Source organism: Hypanus sabinus, chromosome 17, assembly GCF_030144855.1.
Source record: "Hypanus sabinus isolate sHypSab1 chromosome 17, sHypSab1.hap1, whole genome shotgun sequence".
Taxonomy (NCBI): Eukaryota; Metazoa; Chordata; class Chondrichthyes; order Myliobatiformes; family Dasyatidae; genus Hypanus; species Hypanus sabinus.
The window spans coordinates 61,247,984-61,269,425 of NC_082722.1; the positions used below are offsets into that span (position 1 = coordinate 61,247,984).

Sequence of the window (21,442 nt, forward strand, 5' to 3'; positions counted from 1 at the left end):
GCAGCTCCCCAGAGTTCTCTGTCTTGGGCCAACAGAGCAATACATTTTAAAAAACCTATAAATTACAATTATGTTATTAAATATAGAGAAACATCCTAATTTGTATGTTCAGTCATCAACATTGCAGAATGCATCAGATGATGGAAAAGGAAATAAAAGGAAACGGGAGATGAGGGTTGATTGGGGAGGAAGCTGCAGTTTCCGGAAGTGGTGCAAACCACACCGACCAGATATCATACTGTGGTCCACCGAAGGCAAGAAAATCATCCTTGTGGAGCTCATGGCACCATGGAGGAAGGATGCGAGGCAGCTCACGAGAGGAAGGCCCTAAAGTACCAGTCCTTAGTCCAGGAGTGCAGGGACAAAGGGTGGCAGACGTGGCAGTACCCCGTGGAGATTGGCTGCAGAGGGTTCCCTGGCAAGGTCAGCACGGAGGTTGCTGTCTGCGGTCGGCCTTAACGAAAAGAAGAAACGAGCAGCTCGCAGGATGGGAGAGGAAGCAGAAAGAGCCTCTTGCTGAATATGGAGCAGGTCTAGAGGAGTTGGGCTGGAAGTCAGTAGCAGAGGGGCAGTGACTTGGCCACCACCGCTGACCCGCCAACCGGAGAGTGTAGTGGTTAAGGGTCGAAACATTCTATAAATTTGGGCACCACCTGGCGACATCTGCTCCTGGCCAAAGGCTAAGGTTACCTCATCAGGTCACTGAAAAGAGCACCCCAGTGTATGATGCAAGAAACATCTGGTTTGCCAGTGTCTTCCAGGAAAGACTGGATGGCAATCACGGAAGATCAGTGACGCAGGAAAGACATCTGACCTCCAGGAAGAACTGGCACGGGCACACAAGGCTAGTAACTTTGTGTGCAGCACTCACAAGAGGGCACCATACAAGCTACGGATGAACTAAATACGCAGTTTCCTAAGGGTCTCTCTGGGGGGAGGGGGAGGATGAGAGACTCAATAGGATGGACATAGTGGCAATGGAGAGACCTGGAATTATGAAAATAAGAAGGCTGCAGCAAGCAACAGTAACCGGGAAGGCATTCATTGCAAGGTGCCATTGCAGCAAAATCTACGAAAACATCAAAGCCTGAAGATATACCAAAGCAGGTCCAGCTGTGGAACGAAGGTGACTCAAGTGAGACAATGGGAAACACTCACAGAGCTGAAGATCTCTCCGCACCTGAGCCACTCCAGTCCCAAAGAAGAGACCAAGTGAGCGCCCCCGGACACCCAAATCCATTCATCAAGGACAGAGAGGGTCAGATGGCCTAGATCATCTGACAATGTATCTTGAAAGCAGTTTGATGACAACCTGGATTGCATCTTGAAAGCTACACAGGCAGGACATGTCTGCAGGAAAATTGACCCACTCCTTTGTGTTCAACTTTGCTGAAGAGCGATTTAAGAAGATTTAAGATCCCCATGGATAAGAAGGGGGATCTTAAACCATCACGGCAATCAAACAGGAGGGAAGGGGAGATTTGCCACCTGAGAAATGAGATAAAAACCCTGAACAAATACTTCAAAACAGATCATCTGATGAAAAAGAAGGTGTCAAAGATCTGTAGGAACAGCTGTGTGAAGTTCCGGAGGTGGAGAAGCTACGAAAGTGAAGAAGGGAGAAAGAGAGAGGAGCACACAGTTTGTTAAAAACCCATTCAGGTTCACCAGGGCTCTTCTTAGCCAGCAAAGATCTGCCACCCTAACAAACTCAAAGCAGGAGGTGGAAGAATTTCTGTGGGAATCACACAGTGATCCCCGTAGGAATCAAGGACCAGTATTCAGTCCGAAAGTCCCCCAACCAAGAATCTCTGCAACTGAACTGAACGTGGCAGGAGGTCCAGGATATTATCAAGAAAGTCAGCTGCTACCCAACAACCAAGTGATATACTCTACAAGGTATATGAGACTCCTCTGGAGGTTGTGGAAGATTTGGAACAAATGTTCTATCCCACAAAGCTGGAAAATAGCTGAAGATCCAAGGATCTTTTGTTCCCAAGGAAGAAGATTCCTCCACAATCACCCAGTTTAGGACAATCTCCCTGCTTAGCGTGGAGTGCGCAATATTCTTCTTGGCGCTTGTGAGAAGGCTGACCTCTCTCTTAATGGAGTACCACTGTATCAACACACCCATCCAGAAGGGTGGGATCCTGGGCTTTTCTGGGTGCCTTGAACACACCCCAATACTCAGCCAATTGATCTGTGTGGCCAGGCAGTGGTTAAGGGTCGAAACACACTATGAAGGTTGGGTACCACCTGACGACATCTGTCCCTGTCCAAAGGCCACAATTACCTCATCAGGTAACTGAAGAGAGCACTCTAATGTATGATGCAAGTGGAAAAGGAAATAAACATATATGAGATCCAGAAGAACTGTTTCAGAATAATTCATTGTGATCTTTCTAATTCTGTAATATTTTTCAATTGAGTTGAACTTATGTAATATTTTTACATTTTGTGGCCGATATGCAATATAAGAATGTGTAATATTTTTAGCTAGTACCTCCATGTCCAGCACATAATTCTCCATAACTTCCACATTCTCTAAAGGGATCCCACCACCAAGCACATCTTTCCCTCCCCCCGCCCCACTCCCCTACTGTATACTGGTGAGACCCAATGAAGATTGGGAGACCAAGCACTAAAACACCATCCACCAGAAAAAGCAGGATCTCCTAGTGGCCACCCATTTCAACTCTACTCCCCATTCCCATTCCGTCATGTTGCCCATGGTCTCCTCTACTGTCACAATGAGGTTGGAGGAGCAACACCTTATACTCCATCAGGGTAGCCTCCAACCTGATGGCATGAACATTGATTTTTTGAACTTCCAGTAATTACGCCCCCCCCACTTCACTATTCCCCCATTTCTGTTTCCCTTTCTCACCTTATCTCCTTACCTGAATATCAACTCCATCTGTGCTTCTCCCCTTCCCCTTCTTCTGAGGTCTTCTACACTCTCTTATCAAATCCCCCCTTCTCCAGTCCCTTATCTCTTTCACCAATCAACTTCCCAGCTCTTTACTTCACCCCTCCCCCTCCCAGTGTCACCTATCACCTACTTCCTTGAATTTCTTTCTCCCCTCTCCCCACTTTCTTACTCTGACTTCTCATCTTTTTTTCCAGATGCAACAAAGGGTCTTGGCCCGAAACGTCAACTGTTTACTCTTTTCCACAGATCCTGCCTGGCCTGCTGAGTTCTGGCATCATCTTGTGTGGGTTGGTTGTGCAATATTCTTAGTGTTTAAGTATTTTGAAATGTATAAAATGTGCATTTCTAAGATTAACATACTAAGCCCAACTGTTTAATTAATCAGAAGTTTCTGTATTGCTACTACATAAATTCTGCTTTTTCACACCTTTTCCAATGTCTGATAGATGGCTCCTATAGCTTTCTTAGCTTCAATTTATAAATTTAGGTCAGTCAAGTAAGTGAAGAATTATATAAAATTGGAAGGGATTTAAAGTTATTTTTAAGTAACCACAGCAGTAGAATGTGGCCTATGTGGAAGAGATTTGGTCCTATTTATTGAGCTATTTTTATGAATGTGATAGCTCTTGATTGTATTATTGCTAGTTAATGACAGGTAGTAATCTGATCAAAATATTGATCTGACCACCTGGCCGCAGGATGAATGAAGTAATGGATACACCTGTACATCATAGACATGTCAGCCAATCAGTGACAGACGGACAGAGATTCATGATATCAGGTTCATGGTATTAAAACACACCAGGACACACTGCACATTGTGAATCTTGGCAACAGCTAAGCAATTAACAACCCCTTGGTCCTCATGTCCTTTCTGCATGTAACAGTTATAATTAAAATAATTTTCTTATTTCTTAAATCCAGCACAAAGTCAAACCTTGGTTACAAATCAACATTGAATTCAAGTGTAAACGAACATTCGAAAAAGTCTCAGAGTTTGGAAAACCAAACTAAAAACAGAAGATGCAGTGGACATTGAACAAGCAGGTCAGGAAGCAACGGGAGAAACAGTTAACATTTCAGATCCAGGTGAAACACCTGCTCATTTCCCCTTTCTACCGACAATTGCACGATCTAACATTTATATCATTCATTGTTCTGTTTATTATTAAATTCAGCAATTTCAGATAATCTGCTTTTCTAGGATTTGGTGGGAATGCACATTATGATCAGATTGGCCATGATTTGATTGACTGATAAGAAGGCTCAAAAAGGGCCAAGTCACCCACTCCAAATTTGAATTTGTATGTTTTATACTTGCATCTTTCAGAATTTTCTTCTCTTATTCAACAATTTCAGGTTTCCATTTATCTTCTCATTTTATAATTCACATTCACCAGCATCTGCAACATGCAAGCATGCCTCATTTCCACCCTATTGTATATTTTCCCTTTTGATTTGTATGGAAAAACTTATTTGTATCTCTGAGTTCACACAGTTGTGTTGAAATCTTATTGACCCTAAATATTAACGCTGATTTCTTCAGCAGTACTGTTTGGTCTTCTGAGTATTTCCAGCGTTTTCTGTTTCATTTTACATATAACCATATAACAATTACAACATGGAAACAGGCTACCTCGTCCCTTCTAGTCCATGCTGAACACTTACTTTCACCTAGTCCCACCGACCCGCAGTCAGCCCATAACCTTCCATTCCTTTCCTGTCCATATACCTATCCAATTTTACTTTAAATGATAATATCGAACCTGCCTCCACCACTTCTACTGGAAGCTGGTTCCACACAGCTACCACTCTCTGTGTAAAGAAATTCCCCCTCGTGTTACCCTTAAACTTTTGCCCCCTAACTCTCAACTCATGTCCTCTTGTTTGAATCTCTCCTATACTCAATGGAAAAAGCCTATCCACATCAACTCTATCTATCCCCCTCATAATTTTAAATACCTCTATCAAGTCCCCCCTCAACCTTCTATGCTCCAAAGAATAAAGACCTAACTTGTTCAACCTTTCCCTGTAACTTAGGTGCTGAAACCCAGGTAACATTCTAGTAAATCTTCTCTGTACTCTCTCTATTTTGTTGTCATCTTTCCTATAATTCGGTGACCAGTATCATTTCCAGTATCGAAGCATTATGTTTTTCCATTATAAAAAATTATGACAGTATCTGTTCCTGACGCAGGAACAGGAGGTGAAACTCTTATGACGGAGTTGAGGTTACCTGTTCAAACCAATTACAAAGAGCATCAAGGATTGTATAGCTGAGGCGATAAAAGTCATCACCGCTAGAGGGCAGCACCACACCCAACCAGGCGAAATAAAAACTCCAGAGTTTTAAGTACCGGCCAATCATACTTTACAAATGTATTGATCCAAACATACTATTCAGTCATAAAAGATTCCAGAAATATACGGTGATTAATATTCAGGCGTCGTTTTAGCGAGAAAAGGTTGTTTTTAACATGTATTAAATATGATTAATATTAATTAATAATGTTAATTCTTCGATGATATTGGGATGTACCTGGAATAATTCTGAACCATTTAAGTTGGCTAGAAAGTTTGAAAGTATGGCGGAATGCTAATTACACATATAAGACTCATCCTTCCAGCTGGTTATTTTGTTGTTACGAAGTTTAATGATTAAGTTCACCAGTCTAGTAAGCAAGTCGTGATGGCAAAATCAATCACATTGTTTGAATGTGAATATCCTTGGTCGCAAACAATTCAAGGCATAGCGGATGCGCCAGGTCGAAAACCAGCACAAACACAAAACCCAAAGTGATGGAGATACTCATTGGGTTAAGCAGCATCTGCGAAGGAAGGAATCCAAACCCTGTAGGTCAGAGATATAATAACAGCACCCAGCACTCCCCTATACGGTTTATTCACTAAGCGAAGGGCTACATTTGGGGGAAACATACAACAAATCTAATTTAAAGTTACATCGCGTTTGGGCGCAAGAAAGAATCAACAGAAAGGAGAGGAAATCTGCAGACGGCGGAAATCCGAGCAACACACACAAGGTGCTGGAGGAACTCAGCAGGCCAGGCAGCATCCATGGAAAAGAGTACAGTCGACGTGTCGGGCCGAGACCCAAAAACAGAATGTTGGTTACAAGGAACATCGTGTAATGCGAATACATCTACCTCAGTAAACTCGCTCGAGCGAGCGGAATGATTCTAGAGCAGATCTATTCATTCATCCATGTGAAGATATGGAGATAAATCTTTATGTGAAGATGCCTTTATCTATATTGCACAAAACGTCCTTCGCTGAATACTGGGACATGGGCGGAGAATATAAAATGGAAGTAGACACGAGAGCAACATTGAAGAGGATTTTAGGCTGGCACATAGACTTGTGGGGAATGGAGGGATGCGGATTTTGTGCAGGCATTCGGAGTTACTTTAACCTGTGAAGAGCGCAACATGTGGGCTGAAGGGCTTGTTCCTGTGCTGTATTGTTCCACGCTCTTCAAGTTAGATAAATTGTGTAAGAATGGTCATTCTACTATCTGCAGTCTCCTGTGCGTTCAGGAGGACGCTAAGTATGCTTTCAAGACACTTAGTGAAATCATTCATACTTAGCTGTTCAATAATCGGGGTGACATTAAGTCTGTTAAACGTTAAGTTTTCTCGTAGTAATCATTAGGACGAAAACAGAGTTGCAGGGTTTGTTACATTACAAAATTTGCCCGAATAACCATTTCCCTCGATACCCCAGGCGTCCCAGTTCGATTGGGATGCCTCGGCATTGAAGTCGACCGGGGGGCGGTGGGCTACAGCCGCAGTTTGTTTTCCCCGTCCGGCGAAGACACACTTCCAAACATAATAGCGACTGCGAGGGAAGTTTTACATAGTCTCGTGGTCTGGATGGGCCAGTGCACGGTCGGGATGTTTCCAAATTTGTTGCTGCATCAGTAAAAATCGGGTACTTAAGTGCGTTGCAGGGGGAAATTCCCTCCACCCACTAAAATGATCAAATAAAGCCCTGTTTGGGCTCTCGTCCTGCCTCGGGGTCGCAGCGGCCGGACATCTGATCCTGGACGGCGTCATCACCAGGTCCGGCGCCAACAAAAATCACTTCGCAGGATATGACCAGCCTATCTGATCCCAGATATAAATTCGGCCGTCGGCTGCCGCAGAGACGCAGAGAGCCCCGTCAACTTGAGCTCCGCCAGTCAGCTGCCGAAGCGGCGCTAAGGGAGTCGGTTTGAAACCGAGTGCGTGCGCTCCTCCAGCTCCATCCACATCACTCCAGCTCTGCACCGGCCAAGGAGCTGAGCTCCCCTTATCCTCTTGTTGCCGCTGCAAGGTGAGTGAGAGGGTTTTTCTGCACCAGGTGCCCTCTTTGTAAAATAACAGTTTTATTTAAAGCGGGTGGACTCCTGCGGCGAGCCGATTGTGAACTGGAAGTGCCAGCTGCTGGATTTGGCCAGACTTACAACAGAAGAGGTCCCAGACGAAGGTAGAAGCCCCACACACGCGTTAACCCGCCGCTCCCTAGGCGAACAAACTTCTTGTCCCGCTCTTTCGGGTTCTTTCGGAGGGAGGAATTAACGAGACATTTAGACAGATACTGAAGTAAAATGTAGAAGGTGCAGTCCCAACTCTGGCATTCGGGTTAACGGGGAGATGCAGAGGAGCTATTGTGTGAGGGATGCCACTGGTTTGAAATTAAGAGGCAAAATAAAAGTGCGCTTGAAGGAGTTCAGAGCGGCACACACTCAAAGTTTCAGAAACAACTTCTTCCCCTCAGCCATCAGATTTCTGACTACCTCTCTATGTTGCTCCTTTCTGCACTACCTATTCATATTTTATCTATCTTATCTTTGTTTACGCCTTGCTCCTGCAAAACAACAACTTTCACAATATATGTCAGTGATAAGAAACCTGATTCTGAGCAAACACGAGGAAACCTGCAGATGCTGGAAATTCAAACAACACACACAAAATGCTGGTGGAGCACAGCAGGCTCCAGCTCTGTATTACTTTCCCCAATCATCTTTCCAGCTCTTAGCTTCATCCCACCCCCTCTGGTCTTCTCCTATCATTTCGCATTTCCCCCTCCCCCCACTACTTTCAAAAGTATCTCTCCTTTCAGTTAGTCCTGACGAAGGGTCTCGGCCCGAAACGTCGACAGCGCTTCTCCTTATAGATGCCGCCTGGCCTGCTGTGCTCCGCCAGCATTTTGTGTGTGACCTGATTCTGATTCTGAATTGGTGGTCATGATCCTAATTGGCTTTATTGGACTTGGAGTAGAGAGGAGATTCTGTGTTGTTGATACTGGGCCAAGCATTGACCCTCAATGGATACCCTTCCTATACACGCAAGTCCAACCTTCAGAGCAGATCCCGTCTGGCTTCTCCATCCGAATGTCTAGTCAGCCTTACCACGTTAGTGCCACCAGTCATCATTATCATTATGTGCCTTGTTGTATCACACAGGCGATCCACGGTCTTTGACCATGGCGATTCTTGGTAAATTTTTCTATGGAAGGGCTTTGCCATTGCCTTCTTCTGGCCAATGTCTTTACAAGATGGGTGACCCCAGTCATTTAATACTCTTCAGAGATTGTCTGCCTGGCGTCAGTGGTCGCATTACCAGGATATGTGATATGCACCAGTTGCTCATATTACAATCCCCCACCTGCTCCATGGCTTCATCTGACCCTGAAGGGCTGGGGGTGGTCGGTTTCTAAGCAGGTGCTACACCTTGCCCAAGGGTGGCCTGCAGTCTAGCAGAGGGAAGGAGCGCCTTACACCTCCTTTGGTAGAGACGCATCTCCACCCTGCCACCCATACAGTAGTGGGGCTGTAAGTCGCTGTTGTAAATAACCTCACTGCCCGTTGTCATGGCAGCTCTCTCCTCCTGAGGCTGCCCGGTGAAACTATTCTAGCCCCAGCTGAGTCTGACCACTTGTTATCTTTGTTCTAGGTTGTTCACTTAAGGTTCTCACAGGCCGTTTTAGTGGGTTATTGGAGGCCACATCATTTCCCAGCCATGAGCCCTGTCTACACCTGGATCTCTGTCGCCTTTCTAATCGGCCTGGCTCAGGAGTCGAGGTGCCAGGATTTCCGCAATGTCTCACACTTCGGAAGTATGTTGGGGCGCATCCTTTTCAGGAGCAAGCGAGCCATCTCCCAGATCGACAAAGATGAGATTTTGCAGCTTCACAACCACCTGCGCGGACAAGTCTACCCATCATCCTCCAATATGGAGTACATGGTGAGTACCTGTCCAGGTTTGTATGATGGCAGCTTTGCCCTCAGAGTGCCGGGGATTCCCATTGTACTGAATCAGACCTTGAGGTGCTTGAGAACATTCAGAGATCTGAAGAGACCAATAAAAACAGATTCCACCTTGTGTACCTTTGTCCTGAAGAACTAAAAAGCAATCAGTTCAATGCAACTCTGCCATATTCTCCTTTTGTCATTTCAGGTCCTATCACTTCATTGTTAGTTAAGAATTCTTTGTGTTTTATGGGATGGGAGGGTAGAATTGGGACTGTAGATGCACTATATCCAAAATCAAAGCATGACAGTTGCTGGAAATCAAAGATAAGATCTAACAGGTCAGTGTTAGAATCTAAGTTGAAGATAGAATCTAAGTTAGTATTTCTTCACTCTTATAACTCTGTATAATGTCCTCACCTCAACACTGAACTAACTCTACAACCCATAGAATCACATTCAAGGACTCTACAACTCATGTTCTCAGTATTATTTGTTTACTTATTTTTTTAAATGTTTATTATTAGCACAATTTGTCTTCCTTTGTAGTTGGTTTGTCAGTCTTTGTTCTTGTATACATTTTCATAAATTCTATTTTGTTTCTTTATGTTCCTGTAAATGCTTGCTTAATAAAAAGAATTGCAAGGTAGTATATGGTGACATATATATACTTAGATTATAAATTTACATTATTTTAGATAGATGACAATTCTCCTTGTGTTTTGTGTGAAATTTCTGGCTTCCCATTTTATCTTGGTGGGGCCCTTGCATTTCAGAATCTGATGTACGTTGCTTGGACAAATTAGGAGTAGAAAAGGTTTAGATCAGGGGTTCCCAACCTGGGGTCCACAGATCCTTCGGTTAATGGTAAGGTTCCATGGCAGAAAAATGGTTGGTAGAAAGATATGGACTAAATACAGGTAGGTCAGATAGGCAATTTGGTTGGCATGAACTTGTTGGTGGAAGGGCCTGCTTCTGTGCTGTATACTTTTTGAGTTGGCCACTTCGCCCCATAGCCAGCTTTGCCACTAAAAACATCATGGCCAATTTTATTGAGACCTCCAATTCCACATTTTAGTCTGCACACTGCATCCTTTCATCCCCTTGTTAATCAAATATTTATCTGTCTCTGCTTTAAAGATATTCAAAGACTTTGAGGAGGAGGGCCCGGTTCTCGAAGCTCTGCCTTCTCTTCTCCTAAAAGGATATTAATGATTTCCACTCTTTTGTCTAGATGATCAGGTCCTGGCAGATTGAGTAGAGTATATGTGGTAAAATGTGAGGAAACCGCATTTTTATTGCCTTCCATTACGTGCCTTTGTTTGGCATACCTTTCCAGTGTTTGCTTGTGATTCTTGATAGAGAATGTTCCTGTTCTCCCTGTTCTAAGTAGACAGGGGACATCTCAATAGAGATTATAACACAAAGAAGTTGGGTTTTAGTGATAAGCTACAGAAATATAAAAAAAACTTAGGTATTTGAGTAAACAACATTTTTACCATGTTTCAATATAGTCATAAAAAATTAAAACCCAGTTAGTCATAATTGATGCATCTCTCTCAGTTGTCCTTTCACCCTTGGGTTAATTGTCTACAAAGGGAATTTTAAATAGATTGCATAATTAAAAGAAACAAGTTGTAGGGAACATGCAGACAGGTTGATATAGACATACTGTATACACAATTATTTCTGCATGGAGCTAATACATTTCTTGTGTAATTCACAGTATAAAATCCTTTATGGCATGAATAAGCAGTACATGGAAACATGCATAATTAAGCAGATTGACAGATAAATCTGCATGATTGGGCAATTTAAAGGAATGTTATAATTACAATAAAAACAATAAACGCTGGAAACATTCATCTGGTCAGGTCACATCTTTGGAAAGAGAACGAGCAGAGCAAGGTAAAGATAACAAGATCATTTCAAGTTGAAGATAGAGTGGGGGAGAGGCAGATATTTCAACGAGATAAGTATGTGTGTTAGAAGCAGGGAACTGGTTGAGGTTATCTTCAAAAGAGAAATTGTTCAGTGTGTTTAGTTGTTAGCACAGTCTAGTGGGGATGTAAAAGGATTATTAGTCTATAGTAAAGATGAGCTTATTGGGAGCAGGAAATTGGAAGTGTTAAAAGAGGGGGAGGGCAATAGAGGTATCTTTGACCTGAAACATTAATTCTTTTTCTCTTTCCACTTTTTCCAGCATTTCCTGTTTTTATTTTACATTTCCAGATCTGAACTACTTTACTTTCACAGTGGGTTATTCTTTAATTTTATGTGTGGCACGTTTTTTTTGTAGGAGTGGGATAATGAATTGGAACGGTCTGCTGAAAGCTGGGCCCAACAGTGTGTCTGGGATCATGGCCCTTCTCAACTAATCAAGTCAATAGGTCAGAACCTGGCAGTGCACTGGGGCAGGTGAGCCAATCACAGGATGTTTCTTTTAATGTAGAGGAAATCAAGGCTTCTGGGGATTGGCCAAGTCAGCAGCTATAGTCACCTTAGCCATTGTATGGCCAAGTCCTACTCCTGCTTCCAAACATCTTGTGTTTACACAAGCAATGATAGACGGAAAGGACCCTTTATTCCACCCAACTTCTCCCACAGTAAAGGACTACTTTGTTCATGCTAATATGTACTCTTTTCACCCTATCTATAATTATCATTTCCTCCTAGAGCCAATAAGCCAGATAAAGCCCAGGGCAATTTTGGAGAAAAAAAATCTATTAAATTCCTTCCTGATCTCCTTAGGCAATCAGTCTGGAAATATCCAGTAGATGATCTAAATTATTTTGTAAGTTTGATGGCCATACATGCTTCCTGTCAGATTACCATATAGATACCGGTATGTATGATTTAATAACCAAACAGAAATTTGTAATCTGCATTTGCAGCTATTCACCCGTGGGGGCAGTAGTAGCATCTGATATATTTCTTTCCTCAATCTGTGGTTGGTGGTGTTTGCCAACTGCTCCATTCTGCATCCCCATAAAATGTATGTATAATATTTAACTGTGTTAAAGCTGCTGTAGAAGTTTATTTTATGGGTATCTTTCGAAGAGGTTTAAAACAGGAGGGACTTGGACACTGGTGTGACATTTACTCCACTGTATTCATTGAGTAAAGTTGAGCATTGTAGAATTTGACTTTCATTTTCCAGACCACTACAAGTTAAATCTGTATTTATATGTGTATTCATGCTTTACAAAAGTTCAGTTGAAAACTGAAATGGTGACTGAGTGGTGGTTCTGTGGTTTTAGGTACCGATCTCCAGCTTCACATGTGCAGGCCTGGTACGATGAAGTCAAAGATTACACCTACCCATATCCTCATGAGTGCAATCCATGGTGTCCTGAACGATGTTCTGGTACAATGTGCACCCATTACACCCAAGTAAGTAAAATGTACTCTAACCTGGCTTTGAAGAACAAAGTCTATTTATTGTTGATTTTGCCTGGGTGCAAGAGTCAATCCAAGCACTTCCAGCAAATATGGTCAAACTTCTGAAGGGTGAGGAACTTGGCTGAGTAACACTTTGGCTACAGCAGAAATCAAACTGAAGGTGCAGTGTTATTCTACTTCGAGTAGTTCACTTTTGTATATTCCAGCAAATATGAAACAGTTTAAAGATTCTTAGAGAATAACATTATTAATACAAGTGCATAACCCATCATCCAATCTTCCTTTCCTTGATGATAAAATTTACTCTGCTTACAAATACCGCTGAATGTGTGTGCGACAGTAATGGCTGTTAACTACCTTTAATAGCAGTTCCTGATCTGAGATTGTTATCTTAAATAAGGTCATTTGGAAACTGCAGCAGAAAACGGAATGGCGACAGACACTAAGAAGGAGGTTCTAAAGTACAGTCCATCTGGTAACAGCTGTCCTCCCAGGGGAAATGCAAGCCTATATGTTGCTATGTCCGGACTGCATTCTAGCAAGATTTCTTTCTAGGCAGGCATTTTATTGTTGGTATTGTAAATAGATCACCAACAATCTTTAGAATGTGATTAATATCTAGTTGCCATTACATCTCATTGTAAGAGGAAGTTTGGCTTGAGATTTTGAAGCAAACTTTGCATTGAAGTGTGTGAGTTATGAAATTGTATTACATTTCGGATGAAGCTTTTTTTGAAGCATATTTGAAAATATGTTTATTAACTATTCAGTTACTAGCTTGAATTCAGATCAAAGGATAATTCACCACTTTTCCTTTCATAAACCTACATAACTTTACATTCTTAATTAATGCTACCTATTTCCTCCTTTATTTTCAATTTTATGCTGTGGGTTATTTTGCCATATACTAAACCAGATTTGGGCTTGAATAAGAAAAGCTAGTGGTTAGTTGAGTTATACTTTTAAAACAAATTTAGATTACCTGTGTTGGTTAGCAGTAAATTACTTAAGAGCAAAGGACAAACTTAATTGCTGATCCTTTGTTTAACAGCTTTCTCTTTGTCATTTCTTCACAGTTGGTGTGGGCAACAACGAACAGAGTTGGCTGTGCTGTCAATGTTTGCGCAAGAATGAATGTGTGGGGAGAAATCTGGGAGAACGCTGTCTATTTAGTGTGCAACTATTCACCAAAGTATGCTATTTATTCTCACCATTGCTTTTATGTGTGTGTGGGTTGGGGGGGGGGGTCATTGCTGGTTAATTGATAAATGGAGCCCAGAGTGTTTGGCTCTTACTTAACCTCTGTCTTTTGTTTATAATGTAAAAATTGTTGATTGAAGCAAATGTAATCGCCATTGAGAGTGTTTAAAATTGCTAAATACTTCATGTACCTGGTCAAAAAAAAGCTGGGAGAGGGCAAATTTGCAACTTTATTTCACTCCAGATGCTGATTACATCTACAGTGAACCTTAATCATCTTGTACCCTTGGAACTTTGTCAGTGCTGAACTAACATATCACCAGCAAACTGTACGCCCGTGAAGTTTGTTGACTTTGCAGCAGCAGTAGGATACAATACATAATATTAGAAAACCAACTGTGAATTACAGTAAATATATATATATAACATAGTTAAATTGAATAAGTAGCACAAAATAGAGATTAAAAAAAAGGAGTGAGGTAGTGTTCATGGGTTCTAAGTCCGTTCAGAAATTGAATGGCTGTGGGGAAGAAGCTGTTGCTGAATCGCTGAGAGCATGTCTGCAGGCTTCTGCACCTCCTTCCTGAGGGTAGCACTTGGATGTAACTCCAACTATTGCTCAAAGATGTGTATATTCCACTTCTTTATCTTATACGGTAGGATGCCTACCTGGCCGCTACCCATTTTGACATGACTCATGGTTATTTTGCTGATGTTAGAGCTGTTTATTGTGGCTCAGAGTCAGTTGCCATCAGTTAGAAGCAATTAAACTATTGCTAAAGCATGGGTAAACATTTGTTTGGATTATTCAACCAACTTTTGGATAACTGCTGATTCGCTGCTCTCACTTGTCAATCTAAATGTGCCAGGATTCAGAGAAACGGCAGGTTCCCTTACACTTGTTACTGATTAGCTGGTTGCTGCATTATACTTCATGCTGGTACCAGTCCTGGCCAGACTTTGGAGCTTTTATACCCTTGTCCTTCCCTTCATTTTAGAGATAAAGGCCAATAGAATCAAAGCTCAAAGTGAGATTAGTTCCTGTAAGCTGACTTTGCTTTGATATTCTTTGCTGTTTATTCAACCAGGGGGAACTGGATTGGAGAAGCTCCTTATAAGCATGGCCGTTCATGTTCAGCATGCCCGCCCAGCTATGGTGGAGGCTGCAAGAACAACCTCTGCTACAAAGGTATGTACAGGCCCTTCTGGCCCAAGGAGGCTGTGCCACCTAATTACACCCACATGACCAATTAACCTACTCATCCATACATCTTTGGAACGTGGACGGAATGTTGAACACTCGGATGAAACCCATGCGGTCATGGGGAGAACATACAAACTCCTTTAAAACAGCAGCAGGAATTGAACCCGAGTTGCTGGTCCTGTAGTAGTGGTGGGTTCACTACCATCCCTCGTTTATTTGAGTGGGTTGTGCTGTTTGCTGAGTATTTTGTATCAGAGACACAAGGTGGTAGTCGTTGAGTCATCAAAGTAACTGCAGACGTGAATCTTGATGGATGTAAGGTCTTGGGCCAAGGAGCTGCTTTGGCTGAAAGGGTGAGCTCCAGTGACAAGGCGTTGTTCCAGAGAGAAAAGTTGGGGTTCACTGAAAGCAGAGACTGAACTTGGAATTCAGGAGATAGATAACATGACTAAACAGATAGAACCATAGAACGTTACAACACAGAAACAGGTCTTTTGGCCTTTCTTGGCTGTGCCGAACCATTTTTCTACCTGGTCCCACTGGCCTGCACCTGGCCCATATCCCTCCATACACCTCTCATCCATTTACCTGTCCAAGTTTTTCTTAAATGTTAAAAGTGAGCCCGAATTTACTACTTCATCTGGCAGCTCATTCCACACTCCCACCACTCTCTGTGTGAAGAAGACCTCCCTAATGCTCCCTTTAAACTTTTCCCCCTTCACTCTTAACCCATGTCCTCTGGTTTTTTTCTCCCCTAGCCTCAGTGGAAAAAGCCTGCTTGCATTTACTCTATCTATACCCATCATAATTTTATATACCTCTATCAAGACTCCCCTCATTCTTCTATGCTCCAGGGAATAAAGTCCTAACCTTTTCAACCTTTGTAATTCAGTTTCTCAAGTTCAGGCAACATGCTTGTAAACCTTTCTGCACACTTTCAACCTTATTAATATCTTTCCTGTAACTTGGTGACCAAAATTTTACACAATACTCCAAATTCGGCCTCACCAATGCCTTATACAACCTCACCATAACATTCCAACTCTTATACTCAATGCTTTGATTTATAAAGGGCAATGTACCAGATGAGCTGGTAATTGATATAAAGCCTTAGTGAGAATGTGAAAATAAGAATTGAAATTTTGGAACAGGGAAAAGCCAATGGCTTATAAAACCTGCTCAAAGATAGAGAGGATGAAATGAAAGCTATTCCTCCCACTCCAATACAGAGTGTTTCAAAGCAATGGAATTAAACAGAACAACAGTGATAATGAAGAACCAGGATTGGCATTGCTTTAACGAACCAGATAAGAAACATATAAAATATGACTTTTGATGGCACATTTAATACTGGTTATATGTAAAAAGAAGGCAAACAAAAAGCCCTAGCAAATATACTGTAATTCAGTGTAATGTTTACAATTAATTATCTGATTACTGGTAATTACATTTTAATTGATTTAAATATTTTAACAATTACTTTAACACTTTATGCAGGTCCATTTCTTTATAACGTTGATACAGCACAACATTTTAACATTAGTTGCATGATATTTGATTTATTGAGAGAGTTTAAAAGCAGACATAAATATGGCATTAGAGGGAAAAATAGTGTGTGGTTTCCAGTAGATTTTTTCTGTTTACATTTGGGAAATGATTTTAATGTTTGCTTCTTTTTCCTCAGACTAAATTAATGTAATTTTCAGTTGACCAATTTGAAAATGTTAATCCAGTTGATTTTGGCTAGCAAAAAACCCCACTGTGATGAATAGCTGCCTGTTTCTAAACAGAGTATTCCATTTTAAGATGCCAGTTACACTGTCAACTGTTGAATCTAAATGACCTTTATGAGCAGTATTGCACTGAATTATTCCAATGAATGATAATTAGCTGTCATCCAAATATAGTAGGGCAGAAGCAAACCCAACTATGAGGAAAATTACCCTTAATGGCTCAGACCAGAGAAAAGGAAGTGTATTGACTGAAACATTGCCTAATGCCAATTTTTTTTTTGTTGATTTTCCTAATATGACCTAATTTATCCATTTGGACCACAACAATAGCTTTATAAAGGGGGAAGCAGAGCAAGTTTCTTGCTCTGTCGCTATGCAATGAATGTTTTTGGAAGTGTGTGGGTGTGTAGATACCAGTGCTTGGACACAGCATTGATTAGTCAACCTGCTACCTTTCAAGATGCAGTCTGAACATTGTCTTCACTGGACCCTAATAGAAGACGTGATGTCCAATCGTCTGTAAATGCCTATTTAGCACTAGCAATTAGAGATAAATTTCTATCTTTAAATTATTTGGACTGCTCTGTCATGCTCATTCATACTTACTTTATTAGGCACACCTGTATTCCAGCTCATTAATGCACATATCCAATCATAGAGCAGGAATTCAATGCATAAAAGCCTGTAGACATGGTCAAGAGGTTCAGTTGCAGTTCAGACCAAATATCAGAATGGGGAAGAAATGTGATCTAAGTGGAATGACTGTTGTTGTCAGATGGGGTGGTTTGAGTATCTCAGCAATGAGTTTTAACAGTGCCAGCACAGGCAGAAGTGAGGAAAGGTAGAGTTATCATTCAAAGAGGCTTCATTGTCAAGGTGTTGGATATTGTCAGCATCAGAATGCAAGATTAAAAACAAGTTTGCCATCAGCACTGCAGTAAGTATGAGAGTGGAAACAAGAAAGCGGAAAAAAATAGGCAGGAGAATAACTTGAATTTTCCCTCTTATATTGAATTCTTAACCCATCTGCACAAAAGATTGTTTAGTTACATTTCACTATCTTCTTACAGAGAATACTATAAAAAGACCACAGCATGAACATACAAATGAAGTTGAGCCTCCACAGGTCAATACAGATGTGCTAAGTCCTTGGAACGTACCGGAGATCCAACCAAAACCGAAGCCAGGACCAAACGTGGAACATAGCGGCTATGATTACATGAGTAAGGAAGCATTTAAGTTGTATATGTATACTTAAATGCTACTTAATATTTTCAAGATGCTTGCGTGCTGCTGAATTAAAACGAAATGTTCAGCGCTTAGTCTCGGGAGCTCAGATGGAATGCATGTTTCAAAATACGATAAGACTGTGCTAACTAGTATTACTTCAGCAACATAGCATTAGTAAGGCTGGTCATTTGCCTTGCAAAGGGAATTCCGGAGCTCTGAGAGGGCTGTAATTGTGCACATGGAAATGATGATCTGCTAGGAACCTGTGTGCAAGTTGCTGGGATTGGAATCTTTTTATGTGTTAATAAATACTATAGAAATAGAAGTTCACCAATGCCCGGGAATGGGTGTTCTCAAGCATTACTTCTACCAACATTATCTAGCTTTGGAGGGAGATTTCTCCCTTCAATTGTTGTTGATAATTTTTCTCTTATCCATCATTTTATCCCCTTCCTAATGTTTTAACTCTTCTCCTCTTTCCTAATTTTTAGCTTTTTTTTTCACCTTCATTGTAGGAGATGATGCCTGTTGTTTCCCAGTTAGCCATAATTTCCTGTTATGCTCTCAAATGCACTGTTATTGAAAACACTGTGGAAAATATTTACAGGATCATTTGACATTAAATCTTGAGGCATAGAGTTAAACAAACTAGAAAGTCATGCAAAACCTCTATAAATCACTGGTTAGACCCAAGCTGTTGTGTTGTATCTAATTCTGGATATTACATTTTAAGAATGATGTTGGAAAGAGTTCAGTAGAGATTAACCAGAACAGTCCTTGAGAATTCCTTCCCTTCAAGAGAAACTGGGATTAGTATGAGAGAAGGATAACAAAACATTTAATCATGAAGGGTTCTATCAGTTTTCCAGCACTAGTAGCCTTGGCATGACTACTATTTCTTTTAGCCGTCTTCATTCATCTCATCTCAACTCATCCAGGGACTTCTTACCTCAACAACCAGGGTGGTTAAGATTATCATCTCCCTGCGGTGAACATTGTAGACATGCTTCTGAAATAAAGATGCTAATCCCACTTGTACAACACCACACTTATGTACCCCTCCCCCACCTACCCATTCCCAACCATTCATGAATCACTCTGTGCCAGCATTGACTAGTGTTTCTGCAAAGTTCTGTTTCTCTCCTGAATGATTGTGAGATGTCCAAATCTACTGTAGCTCCCACCCTGAGGATGGGCCTGACTGAATTATTTTGTTGCCTGTGCAAGTATCAATATTCAACCCCAGGTTGGGGAATTTTAAGCAAACACTTATGGCCACTGAATGACTCATTCAAATGGTGTCATCCTTGTTCTGCTCGATGCTTGAGATTGTACAGAACAGGTAGGGGACAGTGGTGAATATGCTTTATCCACATCGATGACACAAAATGGCAAGGCAAATCATCCTGTCTGAATTGTCTCTGCCTGGTCTTTCCTGATGTTTTCCTGTGTGTCCACTGCCTTCCTACCAACATTATTGCATGCTTCACGTATAGATCAAGAATGCTGAAGATGAAGGAACCCATACTGATCACCATCAGCATATGATAGCTACTGTTTTCAGAATTATTTTCAGGACCCCCCTGATCAAGCTACAGACTTTCTAATATAAAAGAAACGTTTCCAAGACACCATTCCATATTGATCATAGACCTGATATATTGTATCATTATAAAATTTGGAATCTAATGCTCTGTGATTTAAAATAGTTTTTAGATCTGATTCAAGAGTAATCTTCCATAAAAGCTGATTTTTAGCTTTTGATACTATTTTGTAAATCAAGGTTACAGTTAACATTAATTTCACTCACTCTAAATATTCTCCAACTTGCTTTCCTAATATTAATGAATGCCTTGCATTCCAAATCCCTGTTAATTATTCTCCTATCACTTAACATGACTGCCTGGTTCCTGTTCATGTTCTTAACTATTCTCAATACCCTGTTTTTCTTTTGTGACCCCAAATACTGTGCAAATTAAGTTTAGTGCTACTAAGTGGGGGGAAGGGATAATATTTTTAAGGTGTTTGCAGTAAAGTATGGGTTGAAGTCAGAGGTAAGTTTTTCATACAGGGTGTCTGGAACATTTAAGAGACACTTAAGAGTCTCTTAAGTAAGCACGTTAATGATAGAAAAATTGAGGTCTATGTAGGAGGGAAGGATTAGATTATCTTAGTGTATATCAAAATGTCAGCACAACTTTTATGGGCTGAAGGACCTCTTATGCGATGTAATATTCTCTGTTCTAGTTTTGTCTGTAATTATGGTGCACGTGTTTTACAGTACATGACAAAAGTGGAACAAGGTTTGAGCTTTAGTGGTCACAATGACGTTGGCCATTTTGTATCATCCATTCATAGCCGTTCACTGTCTGATATGCTTACTGCTGATGCTTACCCAGTAGGGGATCATTTTGCGCACATCTTTAACCCTTCCATTCACTCTGCAGTATTTCTTCTTATGGTTTTTTTCTGTGTTATCAGTTCAATGGTTTTGAGCCACACCTGTAATCACAGCCGGATCTCCTTCTCACACCAACATCTTTTCCGGCATAAGAAGTACTCCTTTGCCAATGTCACTATCGCAGTCCTGGGAACTATGATCATCTGTAATAAGGACCAGCATCTATCATGCTTCTCCTGGAGAGCTCTGGAATGTTTAACGTTGCATGGCATGCACTGTCTGGATGTTCACTTATTTTTTTCTGATCTCCTTCCATCACTTTGTAAATGTCTGTGTTAAATCCACATTCTATATTAACCTGAAACTTGACACTTGATAAAGCATGATCTGTTTATGCTCAACAGTGCAACTTAGTAAAAGTTGTTGCCCAGTGAATTTTCAAGTGGGGCTGATATTATACAAAACATTTTAAAAGATCCCTATAGTCAGTTATTTAACTTCTGAGCTTACTTTATCGTAGCATCTCCAGCAATACACATGTTAAGTAAACTATAAAGATTCATAACTGAATTGGAAAAACATAATTCACAGATCTGAGTCATGAAAATAAGTATACTGATCCTGTTTCAAACATCATCTGCCTAAACAGCAGCAGGCACAAAGAGAGAGGTGGAGTTGGGATTGGAGTGGGAAAGAAATTCCCAGGAGTTGGAAAAATCAATGTTCGTATCATCAGATGGAATATGAGGGGTTGCTCCTCCTACCCAAGTTTGACCTCATCATGGAGGAGGCCAGGCACTGACTTGACAGAGTGGGAGTGGGAAGACAAATTGAAATGGGTAGCCAGTGGGACATCCTGCACTTGGATGAGTGAAGTTGCTCGACAAAGCGGTTCCTACAAAATTTTGGGTCTCACCGATGTAGAAGAGGCCACACCAGGAGCTCTGAGAGCATTGATTTCTCCAGTGTCTGGTAATTTCTTGCCCTCTCTCCTTTTCTTTTTTCCCATTTCTTATTCTGGTTTCCCTCTTACCCCTTCTTTTCTCCTTGCCTGCCCAACACCTCTCTTTAGTTCCCCTCCTCCTTTCCT

At 41.3% G+C, this 21,442-nt stretch overlaps 1 protein-coding gene across 1 annotated transcript in view; it reads left to right on the forward strand.

The window, feature by feature from the left end:
• Positions 1-5,541: 5,541 nt before the first annotated feature.
• The window catches only part of crispld2 (cysteine-rich secretory protein LCCL domain containing 2), a 34,861-nt gene continuing 18,960 nt past the window's right edge, over positions 5,542-21,442 (forward strand). The window contains exons 1-7 of the mRNA XM_059993179.1: positions 5,542-7,264; positions 8,887-9,177; positions 11,482-11,600; positions 12,443-12,575; positions 13,661-13,776; positions 14,873-14,973; positions 17,792-17,944. Of these exons, the coding sequence (XP_059849162.1) occupies positions 8,953-9,177; positions 11,482-11,600; positions 12,443-12,575; positions 13,661-13,776; positions 14,873-14,973; positions 17,792-17,944 (847 nt within the window). The 5' untranslated portion in view covers positions 5,542-7,264; positions 8,887-8,952. The remainder of the gene's footprint in view (positions 7,265-8,886; positions 9,178-11,481; positions 11,601-12,442; positions 12,576-13,660; positions 13,777-14,872; positions 14,974-17,791; positions 17,945-21,442) is intronic.